The sequence below is a fragment of the Acipenser ruthenus genome, chromosome 15 (genome assembly GCF_902713425.1).
Source record: "Acipenser ruthenus chromosome 15, fAciRut3.2 maternal haplotype, whole genome shotgun sequence".
Taxonomy (NCBI): domain Eukaryota; kingdom Metazoa; phylum Chordata; class Actinopteri; order Acipenseriformes; family Acipenseridae; genus Acipenser; species Acipenser ruthenus.
Window position 1 is genome coordinate 21773485 of NC_081203.1, and position 22799 is coordinate 21796283.

The 22799-nt window shown below is 38.0% G+C and overlaps 1 protein-coding gene across 2 annotated transcripts in view; it reads left to right on the forward strand.

The window, feature by feature from the left end:
* Nucleotides 1-4340: 4340 nt before the first annotated feature.
* The window catches only part of LOC117422488 (RAC-alpha serine/threonine-protein kinase-like), a 49395-nt gene continuing 30936 nt past the window's right edge, over nt 4341-22799 (forward strand). The window contains exons 1-3 of one of the 2 annotated variants that reach the window (XM_034918288.2): nt 4341-4583; nt 10436-10480; nt 12370-12527. In XM_034918288.2, coding sequence (XP_034774179.1) covers nt 12482-12527 — 46 coding nt within the window. In that variant the 5' untranslated portion in view covers nt 4341-4583; nt 10436-10480; nt 12370-12481. The remainder of the gene's footprint in view (nt 4584-10435; nt 10481-12369; nt 12528-22799) is intronic. The other variant, XM_034037603.3, reaches the window with a different exon arrangement.

The following is a 22799-nucleotide window of genomic DNA, read 5'->3' on the forward strand; positions in this document are numbered from 1 at the left end:
TGGATAATGACTTTAAAGGAGGCATTGAAGAGGTGGGGACAATGAAAGACAAGATGTCCAAGTATCATAGTTAATAAACTATAAATGGCCCTTTAAAATAAACAATAACCAGGATTCTTCCTTCAAATCAAAATGGTTCTATTACAAGATAAACTGCTGAAAGAAACTTCAAAGGACATTAAAAAAGATTTCAGGTTGAAACGTTTGTCATTGAATCGAAGTTTCTTTTAGTATTTCTAAATTCAGCACTATTGAGTGTTTAATAGTTACAGATGATCTTTTAAACTGCTGCATAAGCAAGTTTGAAACATGACAGTTCTACAGGATGCATGGTACAGTGCCAGGTCTACACTAAGATTTAAAGATATTGTGCTTGTTGAGAGAGTATAGCAAATCCCTGACTGTTAAATTGTGATAGATTCAGAAACAAGCCCAGCACCTCCATCTCCTAGTCATTTCAAACCCAGCTCCTCTGTATCGCTATTCAACAGGTAAAGAAATTGACTTTATGTACGAGGCAGAACCTGTACCCTGTATGTTGGATATGACCTATGTGCAATATATATGGTACTTTGGTGTGCTAGGTCTAGGGAAATTCATAAACTCCAGAAGCAACAGAAGGCCATTGATGTGAGGAGCTGTTGTTTGTTTATAGAAACTCTATTGTCACAGTTGGGGTAGATCTTGTTATGCAGAATGGTGAAACATCAGGACAAACGGTGACCCAACTCATGTCCTAACAAAGTGGCCAGGCAGTGTAATTCATTGGTGTCAGCTTACCATAGGAAACACATTCAAACACAGAAGTGATATTAAGTGTGTCTGACTGCAAGAAACTGGTATTCAACATGGAATTTAATGAAAAAAATGGATACATTATATTTTTGTAACACTTTATATTAAGTGTCTCTAACTACGCTTTTGCTGCATGTGTGGTTACACAGTAAATACACAATGCCATGCTTAAATATTGACAACATTTTTGTTGTTAATATTGCATTGTAACTACATAGCCATGTATAATGAATGTGTTATTACAATGTAATGGCAGTATTGTTGGAGACAAATCATGTAAAGTGTTGCCTATGTTTCTTATGTTGTTAAGATTATAAGATTATTATCAGACTGTTTCACAATCCTAACCAATATTACATTACATTTATCAAGTGTATTTTAGTATTTCTATAGTTGAAGTAACCAACCTCAATTATATTATATTATATTATATTATATTATATTATATTATATTATATTATATTATTTGATGAAAATTAAAATGAACTATGGTGCTTAACATCAAAAATCATACTAACATGTTCAGCAATACATGCTGAGATATGATAGAAAGCCTACTCTATAAAGGGGCTTAATTAACTTCAGTTTAACCATCTTAAGAGAGTAGTTCCCCTTTAAGAGATAGAATTACAGATGCAGTACTATCCAATGATAATGCTTATATATGCTTACAATAAACAGAAACAGTGAATCAATCTGCTTATACGGGGCAGTTATGCCTCAGGGCTGGGTGAGACATCGAGTCTCTTCTCAGACGGGAATGCTTTTCCAGAGCTGCAGTCAGCTTGGACATGTTATAAACAACACAAAATCACAGGATTGTATTTAATCTAAACTGTAGATTTTTATTCAGCTTTACTCACCATTTTTTAAATGTTTTGTGCAGAGATTGCAGTACAGCAAAATGTGTATGTTCTTAGCTCCATCCATGACTTTACAAAGGAGTGAGCAATAGACCTTTTAAATCCTTTTTACAGTACCTGTGTTTACAGTAAGTGCCACCTGCTATCTACTGTACATCCTTTTAAAATGTATATCAACACACACAAAAAAGAATATAAAAACCCAACATCTAGAAAACTAGGCAAATACACAGCAAAGAAGATGTCAACCATGGAGGCTCTTTGCTACTGTCTGCCTTCCTATAAATGCATGGATTTCTGAGTGACTCATTCCTCAGAGCACATTCCTCAAGGACTGCCACAGATGCTACACATGCCTTTCAACCATTTTCTGTAGAAAACTACCTTCATTTGTTGAATAAGTTTGATTCACCCCCTAAAGGGGTTAACGGTTTCTTTACATTTTTGCTGGAACAGGAAAGAACAATAGAGAATAACACAGACAAACAAAGGTAAATAAATAAATAACTTTTAAAATGTGTAGTATAACAGTGACAATGGCATTGCAGAGGCATGTTCCTTGTTAATAATGGAACAGTTGGTTTAAGCCTTTCTTTATTAGCTTCAGATTTCCATTATTTCCTTGTGACATGCCACGGCAATGCCATCATCCCTTAATTATATATAGGGTTTCTTATTTTAGGTTTTAACCAATAAATACTGAAAAAAAAACAAACATACCACTGAAGTCGACTGCGTTCAAGTTATTCCCCGTTTACTGTAATTCGTTGCAATAGAGGTACAGTGTGCACTGTCATTGCCATGAGTGCTGCTATTTGCTTTGAGTAGTTCTCAGAATGCCTCAACACATCAACACTTCAGATTTAATACAGGAAAGAACCGCTCAATTCACTTTTTTGGGACTGTGAGAAAAAAACAAACAAACATAAAAAACGATTTTTTTTGGCCATACTCAAAAAGACCGGAATTTGCCCCCCAAAACACACAAAAAACAGAAACAATTATATTATAGTATTTGATGGAAATAAAGTCACATTAAAATGTGCTGTACTGCTTAATTATTACTGCTGATTTTCATCCACTCAAGGTCAGAGCAGTCAGTAAGCCATCTTGTGGCAAGGCCACTCATGGGTAGCTGCTCTGACTTCTCAAGGAGTGAATATCGGCTTGTATTGTACAGTACCCTATATTATATCAAATTATATTACATTATATTATTATACTGCACAATGCCAGGTCTATTTCGATAGACTTGGTTTGCTCCCATACATTTCAAAGCTTTTACCTCGTAGGGCCCCCCACCACTTGTCAAAATCTCCTGAGAGAACTCCCTTAAAACCAGGTTGAAAAATTGGAAAGCCCAGCACCCAGTTCCAGGAAACTGGTTGCTTAGTAATGACGCTTCTAGTCCTAAGAATAATACCTGACAGACATATACCACTTGAAAACGAAAATAAAAATGAACACCCGTGGCATTTAGACTGACTATTTATCACAAATTTGGCCTGACACACATAACACATGAGTTTGGTGAAGGTGTCACAAGGTATAATACTATTGCAGGGTGACACCCATATGAAAAAGTGAAAGTAAATAGCTGGTGGCATTTTTGAAGCAGGATAACAATGCTATATATTGTGTTCCTTATTTAAAAAGCAACTTGGTATGGGTTTCAATTCTAGCACTTTTTTAAACTAATGTATTGTTTGGATTCACATTGTAGAGCATTTTCTGTTTTAGTCCTCACATCCTGGTTACTTTTTAAAAGCAGCACCACTGTATCCTCAGTAGAGCTCTCAAACACGTCTCTCTCAAGTACAACTGGTACCATTAACCTGTGCCCCTGCAACACCAGTGGATATTCAAAAGACAGCTACATAATATCCATTGCAATTGACTGACTTACATGCTTAACTTTTGCTTAGCTTAAATGAAAGGGCAACATAACATAAGGGAATGTGGGGATTTCAGCCCATTGCCAAATGTATTTAAAAAAAAACATTGAACCACTTGAAAGTTAGAGAGGGGGGAATAAATAAAATTAATTTATAATAATAATTTAAAAAAAACCTGGGGACTTTTTTTTTTTTTTTTACATATACACAACAACACCTAAAGACAGGACCATTCCTGGAGTATTGCATCTAATTGCTACTGGACAATCTGCAGCGAAGTCTGTCGGCCATACAGTGATCACTTTTGAACAACCTTGGATTCAGAAACACATCCAAACAATGCACGTACTATTAATCCTGCGTTGCTGGCTTTATCATCGTGTATGAAAGTGACTTGCAACAGGGAGATGAAGCGTATGTGTTACATTACATCCAAAATACGTATCCATTTAAACACGTCTGTGCAACCATTGTTTCTAATTTTGAATTAGCTGTGCGTATGTGGTTATCTGTTTAAACAATACACAAGTGTAACGAACCATAAAGAATGCACTGTTTAAGACGAAAGTTGGACAGCATTACTAATGTGTAATGTGTGCAAATATTTTTGGACCACTTTGTAATTTTAGCTGTGCCACAAGTGTTACGTGTGTGTGTGCGCGCGTTTGAAATTACCTAAATTTCTGTTCAGAGAATTGTAGGCGTAGAAACTGATTTTAATATTCAATGTATTCAAAACAGAGCAAGTTGGTGAATTTTGAAAGTGCAGCAGCAAACAGAAGGCAAACGAGGTGAAACTAGAGTTGTAATTTGGTCGGCACTAGGACCTGGAAGAAATGTCTATGACACAGGGCAGCAGCTAGCTGGGGAGGTATCGATGTAGTGGAAGACAGGAGCGAGAGGCTGAGAAATAATTTGAGTAAAGGAGAAGAAATTCACACTCAGCAGTGGGGGGAATACCAACCTAACACACCGACGAGGATGTCAATAAAAACTACGTGGAGTTGCATGTGAAACCTGGATACAGCAGGTAAAGTGTTGGTGCATTACTGATCGTGTTCGGGGCTGCAAGTACTAGGGAGAAAAGGACCCAGCATTAGATGGGATGCGGCTGTTTCACACTAGCTGCCATGTAGACAGTGTAAGTTTAACTAGGCCCCGAATCCAGACAAAAATTGAAAAAATTAAATATAAAATAATACAATAAAACATTTTTTTAAAGAAATAACGTCTACGTAAGTTAATTCCAACAGGTTTTATTTTGCATCACGAAACGGGCTAGACTTTGTGTCCCAGACTAGAGGATAAAGAGATACAGTACGGTATGTAAAAATACATCTGCTTTGGATTGGTCTTTTTTTTTTTTTTGTACACCATGGTGATAATGATAGCCACTGACCCGCCTAGGCCCGGTTAAGTTTCTGTTTTGTGTTATCTTCGTCTAAGCTAGAAAAGTGGAAAGTTGTAGCTTTTTCTTGACCCTCGGCGGGTTTTTTGTTTGTTTGTTTGTTTTGTTTTACCGGACGAAGGTAAATAATTAAGTGAAGAAGAATCAGCTATGCCAGTTTCCATTCGGTAACCGATCGTTGTTTTTACATATACTTATTGTTCACGAATCACACATTTAGCTTTAGGACTTATGAACCGCTTAAGTCAGAGAATCTGTGTTGTATTTGCGAAGGGTCAGCAGGAGTCCAGCTTTGACTTCATCACCAAGCCTTTTGAGAAAGTTTGATTTAGAAACCGACTGTTGGTGGTTACTGCACTACTGTTGAAAATTACAATCACGTATTTGCATCAACTAAATCTTTGAGACGTGCTAGTCGGATTTAAACTCCGAGTTGACATCAAATTGAAAAGTGAAATGTTTTTTTTTTTTTTCAGTCATATGCACTGACACCTTTCGTCATCACATGCGATATTCAGTATTAACACATTAGCTTTTTATTTATTTTTTCCTTCAGACAGTAAAGGTTCCTGCACCCATTTTCCAGATTTTGTTACAGGATGTGTAGTTACATTAGCTGAGGTCTCCAGATCAACAGGTCAATATAGCCCAACACAAAACACTTGATACACTTCTTGCAATCAAATTCTTTAGGTGGCACCTGATATTGTTGTAGGCTGAATAAACATGAAACTGAGTTGAGTAATGGTTTATTCCAATTGACCCATACAAAGTATCTTTATATGACAAACGGAGGTATGTAGCAGCTTTTAGCCCTCCAAAATTCTCTTGCATTATTAAATCCCACCTTTTTAACTGAGTATCCGTTTATCAAGCCTCCTCTGCATGGAGATTGAACTGCTTCCTTGCCCATAAGAGGGTCAGGCCTGAGACTTGCTTGTGGGGCAATGAAGGGATGGTCACATGTGTAATTGTTTTAACTGAGTAGCCTTGTATTAAATGTAATTTTAATCTTGTTCCTCATCATATAAAGGACAATCACAATTATAATGATATGTATCATATCATGATTCATATCGTATTGTGTATCCTCACACCCTATATGTCATTCTAAGCCAGACAATTAAACTGCTTCTTGTCGTTAGCTCTGGCGGAAAAAAACCCCCACTAAAACTGAAGGAAGGTGTGTGTGCCAGAGCCTCAGGTAAAACTAAATTAAATACCGTGGGCTATATTTTCAATGCATTTCCTCTTTAATTACCTCCTATTTTTTGAAAGGTGAAGAAAGCGTATAATGTTAGAAAATGAGAAAGAAACACCTTGAATGCATAAGAACTTGCATGCAGTTGTATGGTGCAAGTTTTTTATGTTGTATATACTGTGCTTTACTGTGGCACATAAAATGGCTTGATTGCGGGTATCTTCATAATCAGGCAAGCCCTCAATTTGTCCTATGATATATTCTTTCGCTTCCTGTCACGACACATTGTGTTTTGTGCGTCAACAATGCAGTTGCCTATAGCAACCGTGTTTCCAGCAGTTCCAGCGGTGTTACATGATTTGTTCATGTCATCAGCTATGCTCGCATCATAAAACCGTAGCATGGTTGATGCCCATTCCCAGAGAGGTCCAGGGCTGAATGGGGATGGAGATTGGACTGCTTACTCACTCACTCTGAGGGGCAGATTTGAGGCAATCTGGGGAGACTTGCATTGCCATTACATGACATTAACACTTTCATAACCACTTTTGTGTTTATTGGGCTTTTCATAATAACAAGCTGAAGATGATTCCAAGTACTGGAGGCTGTTTTCAGAAACAGTCTTATCGATCTTGGTGTTCAGACTACGGGCTGTACCAATTTACTTAATTTGCTCTTCCAATTGAAACTTTGGGAAAGGTCAGCTGAAGTTGAGTTAGTCACAATAATGAATACCACCTTTCTTATTTAAAACAATGCTAGCAAAGAGCAAGCTAGTGCAGATCTACAGTATTGCGTTGAGTGAAACAAGTCAAAACAATTTCTATTGTGGAACTGAATGCCCATTTGTCTTTCTTCCAGCATGTTCAATGTGTAGCCCAGTAGCATTGTGTTACACTGAACATGCAGGTACTTTTAAAGTGCCACTTACCAAGTTCTCTGTCAGTTGTACAATAAGCTCTCACTTCTTTTGTGATGTAAATTGACCTACTTATTGTTTTACTGTTAAATATAATTAAAAAAAAAACAATTGGTAATGTACGAGTTAATTTACAACTAATCAGAAGACACACTTGGTAAATTATATTCACGTACCAGGAGATTTGTTTATGTTCAATGGTCATTTGGCCAACATGTAATCATGCTGTTTTAATTCTGATGTAAATAGTGCATTTAGGTTTAAATATTGTTTTAATGGATGTATTTCTCATCCTTGAAAATGTGTTCCATGTGTAAGAAGCAAGAAGAGAAGACTGATTGCTAAAGATGGACTTGTTAATGTTTCAAATCTTTTATAAAAAAAAAAAAAAAAAAAAAAAAGCAAAGAAAAAGCTTGTCTGATTTGGGTCACGCACACACTTTTCCCAGGCTAAACCTTGTTCAGCTACTTGTGAGCTTAAAAGCTAACCCCCGTTTCAAACTGATGCTCCAGCGGCATGCCAAACTGAATTTAAACACAAAATATTTACTATGCCCCCATTAAGTACATGAGTAGAACAGCGTCTGAAACAATTAAGAACGCCTCAATGCTCTTTCGACGCTAACATGCCTTCTTCTGCCGCACCGAGCGCCTCTGGTGCACCTTGGTTTCATATGGCTCTCCAGCAGCGAACTGTACTTCATGCTAATGTATGCAAATTATATGCTAAAGAGTATCGTGTGTCCCTCAATGCTACACTGATCACCTGTTACCACCAGAATCAATCATGGCAGTGCCCACAGAGGAGCAACTAGTTCACATTTGTAATTAAGCATTTCATGAAGACATTTCATGTCGCCACTATCATGCTGCGAATAGCCATCATCTTTCTTCTTTTCTTTCTCGCTTGAAGAATCTTCCAAATAATGATTCACCATCTGGTATCACTGAAATCCATATCTAACTGGCTAGCCAGAACACGGAATGCTATGTGATGGAGTGGGTAAATGTTTTCACTGATACAATTGCACAATATTGATAACAAACGTAAACAAACATATATTCACGCTCGCTCCCTTCCTGCGTTTGTCATTACTTACTGTGATGCATTGTGGGCGATTGCTTTGAATTAAGTGCGGCGCGCTTCAGTTTGCCAGTATCAAATCAATTGTTTCATGGAATATAATGTAGTGCCGCTCTAACGCATACTTAATTCAGTTCAGTTCGGTACGCCTCTGGAGCATCAGTTTGAAACGGGGGTAACAGTCTCTCTCGGCTCGGTGCTGGCGGAGCAAAGGGGAGCGTTAATAAAAGCTTAAAGTTGTACACCTTTTTACAGTAGGCCACAGTTGCATCCTTATTGTTCAAATGGACCTTTTCTGGGTACCCAAGTGGCTCGACTGACACACCACATCGTGTTCAGGATGAGTCATACAGTCGGAGGAGCGTAAGTTCACTTTCCAGTGTACAAAGTCGTCGGTCTTTGTTGGGGATTCTGGAGGGAACGCTATATTGACTCTGGTGCTCCCACGGGTGAGGGAGGCAAAGTCTTCAGGGATAGTCACCCCACAAATCACGCGCCTTGTGAGTTGAAGCAGATACCGGCAGGGCTGACCTTTGCCCTCCAAAGGTGGCCATCATCGCTGTCGAGCACCGGGGTGTAAAGAAGCAATGTTTTGATTGGGGCTTTGGAGAATGCCAGCTGTGGGATTTACTTTTCGTTTACCAACTTCACTGTGCCTTTTGGCTTTATCAAAATCTATGTAACGTATAATGTTAATGTTTGCGTGAATTTTTTGATTAGATGGCAAGTTGTTGTGTTTGGTCTTGGTACATAATCATCTAAGGCTGTATCTGGGGAAAGCTAAGCTAATGCCGCTTAGCTAATGAAATCCGAGGAGATATTGATATAGACCTACTAGTATTGGGACTACATTTGCCATTGAGAAATATCACATTTGTAAAATGTACAAAAGCTCTAGTTGCAAGTGGCAGCTTTCCTTTACATATTGCTCTGAGAGAGAAATAGGAAGTAGGATAATGTTAAAAGGCACAGAGTTATTTTTTTTTAATAAGATGTTTTACTTTTTGAGTAGCAGATTCATGGGACTGTGGTAGATGTAGTTATATTATTTTGAAGATATTTCAGTGGCTGAGAATATGCCCCTGATCCTAGAATTTGTGTAGATTTTGCTTAGAATGATAACTATGCAAAGTACCCATAGATTTCAACAATGCCTTCATCATTGTAAATATAGTTTTGTAATGGTTAGCTTTTGTTTTCATCCTGGTTGAAAGTGGACCTCTATAACCGGCAGTCTCATCTGTAGATATATTTGTCTTTAAATTCAAAATACTTGACATTGCTAATTTACAACCCTGGAGGAAAAACTGTATAGTATCCGGTTTCTTTGCTTGTTTGAGTCAAAGCAATGTATCGCCTCGTGTGACCTTCCAGTAAAGCATAGTGTATGGTGAAGATTGGCAGCCACCCAGCTTCTCATCAGCACTTACAGTGGCATTTCTTTCAGTAAATCCCAGTAGCAGCACAGTGTGTGGGCTGCTTGTGGTGAGTACCTGTAAGTCAGAGATAGCTATGATCAAGCCTTTTCATCTTAACCACTTTAGTACTGTAATGACAGACCTGATCCGTCATGAAAAACTCCCCCAAGTGACGGATGCAGGCCGTAAGAAAGAAACAAACAAAAAAAGATTAAAAGAAAACAACAACGCTGTTTATTTTTATTTAGCGGGTTCCTAAACATTTTGCCTAAATGATGTCGCCTGCCAAAGACAGCAATGTATTATTATTATTATTAATTTCTTAGCAGACGCCCTTATCCAGGGTGACTTACAAGATATTACATTATTTTTACATACAATTACCCATTTATGCAGTTGGGTTTTTACTGAAGCAATCTAGGTAAAGTACCTTGCTCAAGGGTACAACAGCATCGTCTCCCACCTGGGATTGAACCCACGACCCACCGGTCAGGAGTCAAGAGCCCTATTCACTACTCCACTGTAAGGTAGATTGAATGAGCTGCCTGCTTTTGGATCATGGCACCACGGTGGTCAGGCCTGATATAGTTATAAGACTGACACAATAGTCATAATCAAACCCTTTGTTATCCAAATGGTTTGGTTTTGTGCTGTACTTTGAGTACAGCACACTGTAGCTAATATATTTCTAGTTAGAAAATAGGATCCTACTGTACTATAAAAAGAAAACTTGATTTATAATTTATTATTGAAGGGACATGTATTGGTCAAAATAAGGTGGCAGTCAACAATATGCCTGTACTGCAAAGATAAAGGCATTATTGCTGATCATAATCTCTCTCCATTCTCTAGGCCACTGTTTCATTGTTGTAACCTGACCCGGGTTTCTAAAGCTAGGTAGGTATAAGATGCTCAACAAAGTACAAGTTAAACCATTTGTTGGTATGATAATGTGTGTTTTAAGCCTAAATTAAACAAGTTAATTTGGATAATTACATTAAGATCTGCATCTGTTTAACAAGGCGCCGTAAGAAACGATTTAAAAAAATGAGATCCGGTAATAAAAAAAGTATTCACTCAGGACCACCAAATATGAAAAAAAATTTAGATGCTAGATATCACAACGCTTGTTGTATAAAGAAACATATGTATTTTGGTAGGAGAGTGAAAATATGTTTTTTTTTATAGACTCATGAACATGTTTGTGGAAGTACAGTAGGAGAACAAATTACAATATGGAATATTTTTAAGTTAACATAATTAAACTATTTCAGGATTCATTTTGGAAGTAATGCATGCCATAATGATGGAGCCATTAATGTTATAACACACCTAGTTCTATAATACTGATAATACTGTTGGTACACATACTGTGAGAATACTGAACTGCTTACCAACAGCAAGTTCTTGTTCTTTAGAATTCTGGTGCAGGCTATGGTGGCTGGAATTCTTGTTAACCTAGCCAAGGCGGATGTCTAACCCAAAACCTTCCATCCCAACGGTTAACCACCAAGACGGCTGGTTGGTTTTGCAGTAATTATGCAAAGAATACCAGTCAAGTTAAGATAAAAGTGCTGAAATTATATGTTTAATAACTCTCAACCATGGGCAGCCAGGACGAAACGTATTACACTTCATGCAAGGTGTTTAAATTTGGTCTGGAGGGATACTTAGCCATTCCTCAGTGATTAATATCTGCAAATATATCATGTATGTAGTGTCATTATGGTGATACAACTTCCATAGTAAGTATTTCATTTCTGGCTGTTTTACAGACCCTTGTCTTTTACTGTACTCCATCCATAACCATTACACTTTCAATGCTGAAGTTATGAATACTAAAAGAAACTCCATGACAAACATTTCGACTAAGCCTTGGTGTCTTCAGACATTAAGAAGGACTTGTTAGTCGAAACGTTTATCTGTGAAGACACAAAGAAAATTAAGACACTGAGAGATTTGTCGTTGAATTTATTAAGGTGTCTTAAAATAATAATAATTTCTAGTATGTCAAAATTTTCCCCTGCTCCCCTCAGAATCTGCTTTGAACAAGCCTTTGAGTTTTAAGTGCTGGTGGCTTACTGTTGCATAACAGCAATTGGGCATCACATGCTGCCTTTGTACTCCGCTTAGCAATAGAGACATTAACCCACAGTGTCTGCCCGATTCACAGGCTGTCAAAGGGCATTGCGGTTGCTTCCTGGTGATGTAATGGTTTGTCAAAAAGGAGGAAAAGGATTAGTTGAACCAATCTGTAACTCTAACAGTGTTTTGTTGAAATGTGGGCTCTGAGTAACTGCCGAAGTATGTAAATGAATACTTCCTGTTCAGTTCATTGTTATTGCTTTAAACACTGTAGCTCACTACCGGGGACTGTTTCAAAATTACTTCATCAGGAACTCTTGACAATTCCTGAAGGCAGCTTAGTGTAGCAGCCAGAAAGTGTTCATCGGGGGTGTTTGAGATGATACTCAATGCTGATCTTTCTTTATTGTTCAGACACCTGTCATGTTTATTGTATACTGGTGAATGGTGCACTGTTACCTGAAAAAAAAAAAACGCACACGTTATGGTAAAGGTGAATTTTTAGCTGTTATAAAGAAACTCCTTGCAGATGCTAAATTTCAGTTTGACTTCAACTTGTCAACTTAAATGTAAAATCGCATACAGGAATAAAGCCTACATTGAAAATGCCAGTCATAGGAAGAGCAGTGATTGGTACTCATGTGAGCCCATGCTCCAGGACTCCAGTAAGAATACAATCACTTTTTTTTTGTGTTCAACAGAAAAGTGAAGAGACCAGTGTTCCCATTCCTTGTGCCTGAGTGAAGAACGCCTTTGGATCGGAGAGAGGGGTCCTTCAGCAGATCACCTGCTCACACTTGCCTTTGTGCCAATATGAATGAAGTAGCAATAGTGAAGGAAGGATGGCTTCACAAACGAGGCAAGTGCAGCGTTTTCATTTCTTTCAACACGAGTAAACGGCAGTGGGAATAAAGTTTATTAAGCCTTGATACGATTTTAATAAAACAAGCAATCTTAAATATCTGTACATACCCCTGTTTACAAATATTTAAAATGTCATAGGGAAAAAAAATCTAATCTTTGGTTTGAGTGCCAGTGTTTACATTTTGAATGCTTCTTTTGCAGTGTCTGTACTGTGAATACAATTTGAGAGAAAAAAAAATGTATTCATTGCCAAGTTCTGCTCTGACTTTGACTGACCTTAGCAACTAGAGGTAGAATGCATTCCTTATCTAGCCTTACTGTAGTTGATGATCGTGCAGATCCACCTGTCATCAGGTTGGTGTTCACATTTTAGTCAATGAAAGGATGTAAATGTGGCCAACTTTGAGGGAAAACAGCTTTACATCACTAATGTATTAAATATATTGAAGACTCTAACTTCTGTTAACCTGAGCAGTGTTGGAGGGAAGTTGACTTTGACAGCTGCAGATATTCGCTCAGGTTGTACAGTACACCTCTTAAATCAACTTCCCCTTAAAATATAGATATCAAATACAGAACAGTTCCTGAAGGCCTCGATGCAGGCGTATCCAGCAAAACATCCTCATTGTGGTATGACATCTGAGCACCTGTTTTGTTTGATCTTGTGGTGTTTCAAAAAATGGCAGTAGCAATTGGGGAAGGTGCATTTATTGTGGGGCTGAACAAGATTTGGTCAAACTTTTTGAACCGCAGATATTAATGTTACACATTCTTTACTGGGGCAAACTTTAACAACCTTGCTAATTATTACATGCTGTTTGCATGCTTCATGTTCAGGTGTCTGTTACACTATGAAGATTAATTCACCTCAGCAATGTCTTTAGAAAAGCATGTTGGTCAGTAGCTGACTGGAGTTGAAATGGAGAGAATTTTATTATCTAGGTGAAATAGCCTGGGAGGTGCATGTATAACAGACTACCCTGAAAGTAAACTTTTATCTATTTTTGTATGTAGCATTTGCAGTATTGCTAAACTTTATTTATCTAGCTAATTAGTACTGTGCACACTTGTTCCCAAACTATAGGATGGATGGCATGCTAAAGTGAGTCATTTCATATATTACAATTAATTACACTTTCCCTTAAAATAGAGTTCACAAGGTTAAGTGGGCCCATTAAGTTCATAGTAAAGTATGCAATGACTCAAACTACAAATTATTTCCTCAAGCACAGATCCCTGATACATTTAAGCAGTTTGCTGCTGTGTACCTCAGGTCACTGAGAACAGACAGACGCTAACCGCAGCATTCGCATGTTGAAGAACAGGGTATGGACTGTGGCTAAGCCCATGTTTCTCAGTGAGATGTTCACCAGACAATGTTGTGGTTTTTATTGCTTCTGTTTTCTTGGTTTCCCAGCCATGCACCAGAAAACTATGTCTCATTTTCAAAGGGGTTCCCCATTATAGTGGAAATAGCCAACCAAATATTTATTTAGACACACATAGAGGAGGATTTATTGATTTGACCTCGTATTGATTCCCCAGAATACAATATTTAGAGAACAGGACTATATAGAGAGCAGACCTCCAGTACCTCTGCTGACACCATAGTTAAGGCAAGAATGAGACAGTCTCATCCCCAGAGCCTGAATTCACAGACCCCATGTATGAGAATAAGGAAGTTGGTGCCTATTCTTACTCCTTTGGGCCTCTGTGTACCACAGCTATGACATGACAGGTGACAGCTGAGGTTCCATAGAGAGGAGAGCTGAAAGGTGGCAGAGGGAAGGAGGAAAGAGTTAACAATACAGGTAGAAGTAGGGGGGTATTGTTGTTCTGCGCTGAAACGTCAGAACGCCTCTGACCAACTGCAAGATTTTATATGTTAAGACTTTAATATAACCCAGTTAATCACACCTTAGCAAGCACCAGCTTGGGTGTAACATGTATTTTAAAAACCTTCTTTTGAAGTAATCACTGCAGAAACCTGTGCAAACAAGCCCTATGCCTATAAGTTAAAGTGTAGTTGATGTTTTATTTTCTCTTGCAATACATCCTGTCTGATGCAGCTTCTGTGAGTCTCTGTTTACAACACAGCCACACTGTTGTGAAAGAGATGAACGAAAACAATGCCATAATGTTAGAGAACTGGGCCGATGTGTAACCTAGGTGTCTGGTTACGCTAGCTGTGAAAGAGCGTGTTGTTTTACTTGCTATAAGCTTTCAGCAACCTTGCCATCAGGTGTAGTTTTGTTTGAAATGAAAACACGAACAAATGGGTGCTGTTCCCGAAAATGTACAATATTGGACACACATGTTCTGATGTTGGAAATTGTATTAACAAAAGAAATCAAAAGTACAGTATCTTCCATCTAATGCTGGAAGGTACTGTAATATTTACCATCATTTTTCGAATGAGGGCCCTTATGCACTGATCGTGTCAGTCTGTCTGTCTGTCCGGTGAACATAGTAACTGCCTGGATTTTGCACCAATCTTCATCAAACTTTTGTTAAACACTCCTCCTCTAGATGTGTGGATTGCATATAGGTTATAAACTCTGGATTTATACATTTTTAACCTCACTCTTTACACTTGCATTCAAACTGCTGATGCTGCACTCATTGAATAAGATTAACACTGTTACACTAGTGTATATAAATGTATATTAGAAAAATGTAGTTTTTTTATAAGTCCCTTCCAGGTGCTGTGCAATTATGAAGACCCTCTATGTGTCTGCACTATTTTCTACTGTATAGCTGAAGTAAGCTTTTTGCCACACATTCCTATTCTGGGTAACTGGCATTTGCTACCACTAACCAGCTGATTCTGCGATACTGAACTGCAACGCCAAGTGAGTGCAAGGATCTTCTATGGATGCTGAGAAAATGCAATCGGCTGCTGAATAAATTAGCAAAAACATGCCTACTGTGGAATAACTGGATGTCAAGCAAGAGCATCTCTATTGAATGAACATTCACAATGCACAGAACACTCCATTTCTTCACTCTCCAGGAATCTTTGCTTCAGTTTTTGTTGTCATCACAGGTTTACTGTGCAAAACTTCCTTATGACGAGGATGTTTATTACCGTCAATAAAGAAAAGATGTGTCAACAAATTGCCATTTAAACAGATTGATTTTTTTCCCCCAATGAAATGCAAAAGTAAAAAGAAAAGAGCATGTGGTATTGATACAAAATAAAAATAAAAAATGATTAAATTCTGTCCTATTGTATAAGGGCGATCAGGTTTACATGGTGCACTGGTAAAAACAAGAATTCAAGTACAGTGATCTTGTAACGTGAGGCTTCCATGTGGGTAGGATAAGTGAAATGAAATGTCAGAGGACCTGTTTAGTTTTGCTGTTTAAATTACACATCCATGTTACCTCATCTTGCTTCCTCTACTGGTCAGGCGGAAAGTTCCTGGTACTTCCATTGGTTCTGTAGCTTGGTAACAACCATTATGTCAGTTAGTCTGCTGAAAAGAGGTGGCTGGCTTGAAATCAGGAACACCCATTGATCTTCAGGTTCTCAATCGCGTAATAATCACACAGTGCCTGAAAGGTTACGCATTTCGGATCGATGAAGGTTGATGCAAAATGAAGGTAGTTTTTAAATTCGCTGTGTAGAATGGGACTGGCAGACCTTTGGATGAACACATGTCCAAAGATGGTGCAAACTGTCTGAAAGCACAGACTGCCAGTCTGAGTCACAGTATTTGTGGAGGGAGACAAGCAAAAAAGGGCATTGTAGTAGTCTAAATAAGATGACATGGATGCATATTTTACAGACTCAAAAAATCAAGCATGCACTAAATCCCCATGAACAGGTCAGAGTGGACCACGCAGCTCGATTTTTACATGAGTTGTCTCTTCAATGGAAATGCATGTCAAAGGTCTGAAAGGGGAGGTACTTTTCCCTGGAGGAAAGTTGAAAAGGCTTCTGAAAATCAGGGGAAACTGCACATTGCAAGTACCTGTGTGTTGAGGAAATCTTCAATGGTTTCATACAGTTTGAATACTAAGCACTGTACCTACCATAGTCCAATATCTTCAGTACATGCTAGTATCAGATGTCCAGTTAAACGCAGGAATTTTTTAGTTATGGGAAGGCATAGTGCTCTGCCTGCTCCTCATACCTGGTGTTACTGGGGCCCATCACGTACAGTACTGATTGAGTGATTGGTCAGCAGTGGTAGAATGTGGGGCTTATTGCAAAGTCTTTCATGCTTCACTTTTCAAAAAGCAGCATATCAGTATTGCTTAACGATTGTTTCTTCAAACACATAGTAATCCCGGATCATAGTTGTTAAGAAATTTGATAGTTCTCGTTTATGGGTGACTGTCTTTACGCACTGATTAAGTTTTATGTTGCCCAAAGATTTTAATAGAGTTCTCCTATATAGGATTGTGTCGTAGACTCTGAAGCCATGCTGTCATAATAAAACGTATGCTGACAGCAGCCACATTTTTGTATCAAAACAAATCTCAATATCATAATTCTGTGTAACGTACACACAACTGCCTCTGGGCTATTACTAGCTTTAGATTAAAATAAATAAATATTAAAAAAACATCACTAAGCAGCGTCCGTTCCCAATGGGTTCGGATTAGCGACAGCCTACTGTATTTTGTATTTTAAAAAACTATTTATATGGAATGTGGAAGGATAACATAGAGAGAGAGAGAGTGGGATTATCTGGGACAATGGGGTATTTCTACATCGGATTTGTAGAGCTACTCGCATTTGGAAGGAACATCAGACGCCAAAGATTTCATTCTTGATAGAAGGGCAATAAAAAGCAACAGGTCAAAAGAAAACGCAAGCCGTTTGTTTACCGAGAAAGACTAAGTGACAAAGTTCATGAGGCACTGTATGTAATCATTCATTTATTTACTACCAGGTGTGTGTGTGCATGTGATCTTCAACACTGTTTTGAGTAATAGCACAAGATTTCAAACTGAGGACAGGAAACCTATTAAACAGGCCAGCATTTTATTGCGTCTTTTGGTATATATATATATATATATATATATATATATATATATATATATATATATATATATTTTTTTTTTTTTTTTACAGGCAAAATAAAGGACTTCTCTAACAAACTCACATAGGAAGTTGTACAGTTTGCTATATCTAGACTTCTTTTGGGTTGCTATAGAAACTTTTTTATGCTTTTCTTAAGACTGGACAAGCCAAAAATAGCCTGACCTTCAAAGGGTTCAGTGCGAAGGTCACAAAAACACTGGATTTTGTCTTTCATTACCTGAGGCTGATAAATTGACTCTCTTGATTCAGTGTTGCGCAAAACATTCATGCAGCTGCTGAAGTGTCAAGTAGTTTCTTTTTTTTTTTTATATCTGACAATAAATTAATTCAGTACAGTATTCATTTGCTTACTTGAACAGTTTGTTTTAGTGTAGGCTTATTGCAAAGTAAATGGGAAGCACTGCTTTAGCAGGGTTTAATGACATAATTAGTTGTGTGAGTTAGTCGCTGTGTTGTTGTGCTCCTTTGTAAACTGGGTGCAATCAGTAAGTACAAACAGTACAGTGTAGTTTACTGCAGTCTAAGCCCTTGAAAGATGTTGCTTTTAAAAATTTACAAAATCAGGACCACCACATCTGTAATGATACGTATATGTATCATTGCACATAAATTGTTTTATTTATTTTTACATTAGGTAGCATGCTATAATTGTCATGATATTATTCCTGAAAAAATCCCTTGACCCTGTCATATTTTATTTTTAACAAACTTCTACATGCCATGCCAGTAGGTGTAATTTTATGGTAATTAAGGAAGGGTTATGCTAATTTCATGTAGCATGCATCATAAGAATGTACCATTAATTAAACACACATTGCATTGAAAAGGGTGTTTACAACGACTTTGAAGATTTTAGAATTATATTACAGAAACATTCCAATTTTACTTACCTAATCATGGCCATCTGGTTTGACAGCAGATGTAACTGGAGCGTTCTACTGGTGTGTGGTAGTGTGTGTGTGTGTGTGTTTTTTTTTTTTTTTGTATCTCCAAAGATGCTTAAATTTAGTTATTTGTTAAATATTTCTAGTAAGATTCTATCAACACAGAAGGGATTCTATAATGTGCAGTGCTCAAGTTGTGCCAACATGCTACCACTGCTACTAATACATATATTTTTTAAATGCGTAAGTTAATATGGGCTTTTGTTTTTTTTGGTTACTCAGAATTGCAACCATCTGAATCGCTAAATGTGTCTGGTAAAAAATGAACCATTCTCAACTTCAAGTCAATACATTTTGTAAAGAAAGACGATAACTACTATAATTATTATAAGAAGAGATTTGCTGAGATTTCAGTGAATATATATATATATATATATATATATATATATATATATATATATATATAATATATATATCAATTTGTATATTGCATTTATAGTTTGTATGTATAAAAATGTACATTCAGACAGATTAACCTGTTTTGAGATTATTCAGATAGTCTGTTGTGAAATCACTAACCATGTAGTTTTGACGAACATGGTGAAGCACTGATGTACAGTAATTCTGTGCCCTCTCCCTGGTTGGCATTATTTAATTTTTTTATCAAGCTTCAAGCCCTTTTTGTTATTGTTTTTTTTTAATACTTTTTTTTTATTTTTTAAAAAATTTAGTCGTCGCCAATTATTTTACCCCGATTTTCACCCCAATTTAGCATGCCCAATTATTATCTGTATCCCCGGCTCACCGCTCACAACCCCCGCGCCGACTCGGGAAACGGAGGCTGGAACACGCGTCCTCCGAAACGTGCTCCTGCCAAGCCGTCATTTTTCGCACTGCAGATCCACAGCAATGCCACCAGACCTATAGTGCCGGAGGACAACACAGATCTGGCGGCTCCGCTGCAGAGCCACAGGCGCCCTATCGGCCACAGGGGTCGCTGATGCACGGTGAGCCGTGGATTCCCCTGCCGACCTAAGCCCTCCCTACCCGGGCAGCGCTCAGCCAATTGTGCGCCGCCCCCTAGGAACTCCCGGTCACGGTCAGCTGTGACATAGCCTGGATTCGAACCTGCGATCTCCAGGCTATAGGGCACATCCTGCGCGGAGCGCCTTTACTGGATGCGCCACTCGGGAGCCCCCTTTGTTATTGGTTTTGATGTAGTGCGATAAACATTTGTTCACACAAGATTTGCAATGGGATTACAGAAGACAAAGAATAGTGTTTCTGTCTCAATAAGAGGGTGATTCTTCATTTTGTCGCTTGAATTTGACACATTTTGACCAATGGAATGATGTTAATCAAACCAAATTGGCACTGGCCCCTCCAAGTGTTCCGTGCTTGAAACGCTTATTTCCAAAATCTGGAAAACCTATAGTATGATGACATCAAAATTCTAAAAAAAGAACGTTCCATTCTGGAAGCCAAATGTCATTGTAAACACAGCCATTGTTATTATATACCAAGGGAGTATAAATTTCTCCCAATTATTCTTATATTCAATTAGCCAGATGGTTTCAGAACAAAAGGTTAAGGACATTTTTATTCAACCTTTTTTTTTTTTTTTTTTTTTTTACAAGACCCTTTTACATATGCTGTGAATGTAGATTAAGGTGACATTCTTTTTCAAAGCACTGACAAATAACTGCCTGAGCATTGAAGCCTGCATTACATATTGACCATCCTCAAAAACAGTAAATCTACACTGTAGCATCTTCAGTAGAATGTCCAGTTTAGCACTATTTTGCAGGAGTTGGATAGAGCAAATCTATGCATATTTGTCATGCATCTAGATGCATGCTATCTTAACGCATTCAGATATTTAGACACCGACAGGTTTTTCTGAAGAAAGCAGTCAGGTATCATTAGAAATAAAAACAGGAATGTGATGTACCCAACAGAGCTGCATTCTCACAGTAAACGGGACATTGCAAAAACTGTTAAGGACTGTACTGTATATTTCATAATTTTGTTAACCCGGTATTAAAAAAAATATTAAACAGAGGGCTGTATTCTGATCGGAGCGCAAATGCGAGTGGAAGCGCAAACGGCGCTTGTCCTCGATTCTGTGGTGCAAAAATGGAGTGGAGATATAAAACACCCCACTGCGCTGAAATGGTATTCTGAAGACATGTCCTGCGTCGTTATTTAGCACCTGCCCAATCGTCACATGTCGGCATAAATTTCGGGGTGTGGTATCATTAACATATTCGCTGAAGCGATTCTGATGACAGCACAACGGGGTCCCAAATAGACAGTTGAGCACTGCGTTAAGACCCGCTGAAACCAGGTTTATTTAGTAGCGCAATCAGGAACTTTAAGAATTGAACACACTATAAAAAGCAAAGTAGTCCTAAGTAGCAACTGCGTGCGCTTGGACTGACACAGAAAGAGGAAATCAAAGAAAGAAAAGAAAAAAGAACCTAAGACGAAAAAAAGGACAAAACGTAAGAAACTGTGTAATAGCTATTGTTGACCTAAGTCGTTCCGAAACACTGGAGAGGGGAGTTAGCCATGTTGCTTAATTACAAGCCTGTCTGACTTGAAATGATTGTAATGTTAGCAGTGCACAGCTGTACAGGGCTGCTTTCCCAACAGTGAGCACACGGTCATTTGGAAAGGCCTGCACTCTCCAGTAAACCTGCTGGCATCCTGCTGCTCCATGCAGTTTAAATACTCTCTTCTCACTTTTTTATATTTTAAACAAAGTATGAGCCTGGTTTGTAAAATCCATTGTGTGTTTTTTAATTATTTTTTTTAGCGCTTTAGAATTTTTTTTAGTTATTGCAGCAAAGACACAGTTTCAGTGCTTGCTAAGCAGGTTGCTACAGTACTAGCTGTCCCAAGTCACAGGATTTAACTAATAAAAAAAAAAAAAAAGTTGTTATGCATGATACGTCAATAGGGTTGCACGCTCTTCATTTGTTTTTGTTAATTGTTTTAGCCCTCCATTATTATTGAGTGGTATAAATCTCACAATTCACTGCAGAGATAACAGAAAGGTGACAAATAATTGTATATAAAATGAGTGGTTTTAGTTAGTAAGTGATCACGAAAGTTTAAAAATGACTCGCACTTTTAGATTATTGATTGGGACTAAATGATTGTGTAAACAAGGGTAACCAAGGGAAAGCTTTGTTTTGAGTAACATGTTTTGTTCCATTTAATTAATACCTAACAACTTAACATCTTAAAGGGAATTACTGGGGGAAAATATCTGCACAGCCCTATACAGGGCAAGCTGGCTGACAAAGTGCTCCACGAGAACACTTGTGTTTACACTGGCTGTTTTTACGACGGCTTTGGGCCATCTCAGGTCTTTCTTCTGCAGTGTAAACGCATACGGCCGACTCTCAGCTGTCCTAAAAACGGCCAACTTTTTGGGTCAGCATAGGTCCGAGTTGGCATTGTAAACGCAGCATTAGTGGCGCACATTGTTACTGCACAGTTGGATACATAAATGTGGTTTAATGGGACTAGCATTGAAATCATGAATCACAAGGGAAATACCAGAACCCAATGCTTTAGACCAGCGTTTCTCAAACTGGGGGTCCCGACCCAAAAGGGTGTTGCAAGGCTATTGTAGGGGGGTTGCGTGATCACAAAAAACTGACATAACCTGAAGATTAGGGCTTCTGATTTTCTATTTTAACTGATAAAACATGGAAAATGGAAACACTGGAAATGGTTACTCAATTCATGTGGACTTCATCCCTTTCCCATTTAAAACAAATCAAATAAATAATAAAACAAAAACACCTTTCCTAGTACAGCTGGGCAATGTCCCTCCTTCCTGCCTTGTAACTGTCATTGATTCATTCTGAATACTTTAAACCCACCCAACTACTGAGTCTATTGGAGACTCCACTTGCGAGATTTAAAACGAGATTACAATTACAGTAGAAGGCTTGTTTGCGGGATTTAAAATTATATTACACACAAAAACCCCAGAAGAATGTGCCCGTGAACCATAAGTATTTTGTTGTGGAAGACAGCAAAGGAAAGAAGATACAACTAAATGTGCAAGTACTGTCGAGTTACTACTATTGTGACAGAAAAAAAAAAAAAACACCCAAGCATTTTGGAAAGTAATCGAAAAAATCATTTCATACAGTATATACAAAGCGAAAGCCCTGGAAAAAAAAAAAAAAAAACACCTGCCGTGTTCACGAAGTGTCCAGGTGTTTGTATGTGTATATCGTTGTGTATAAAGTGCTAGCGAGGGAAACTTTTAAATGTCCATTTTTTTGTGTTTCACACGGTTTCTCAA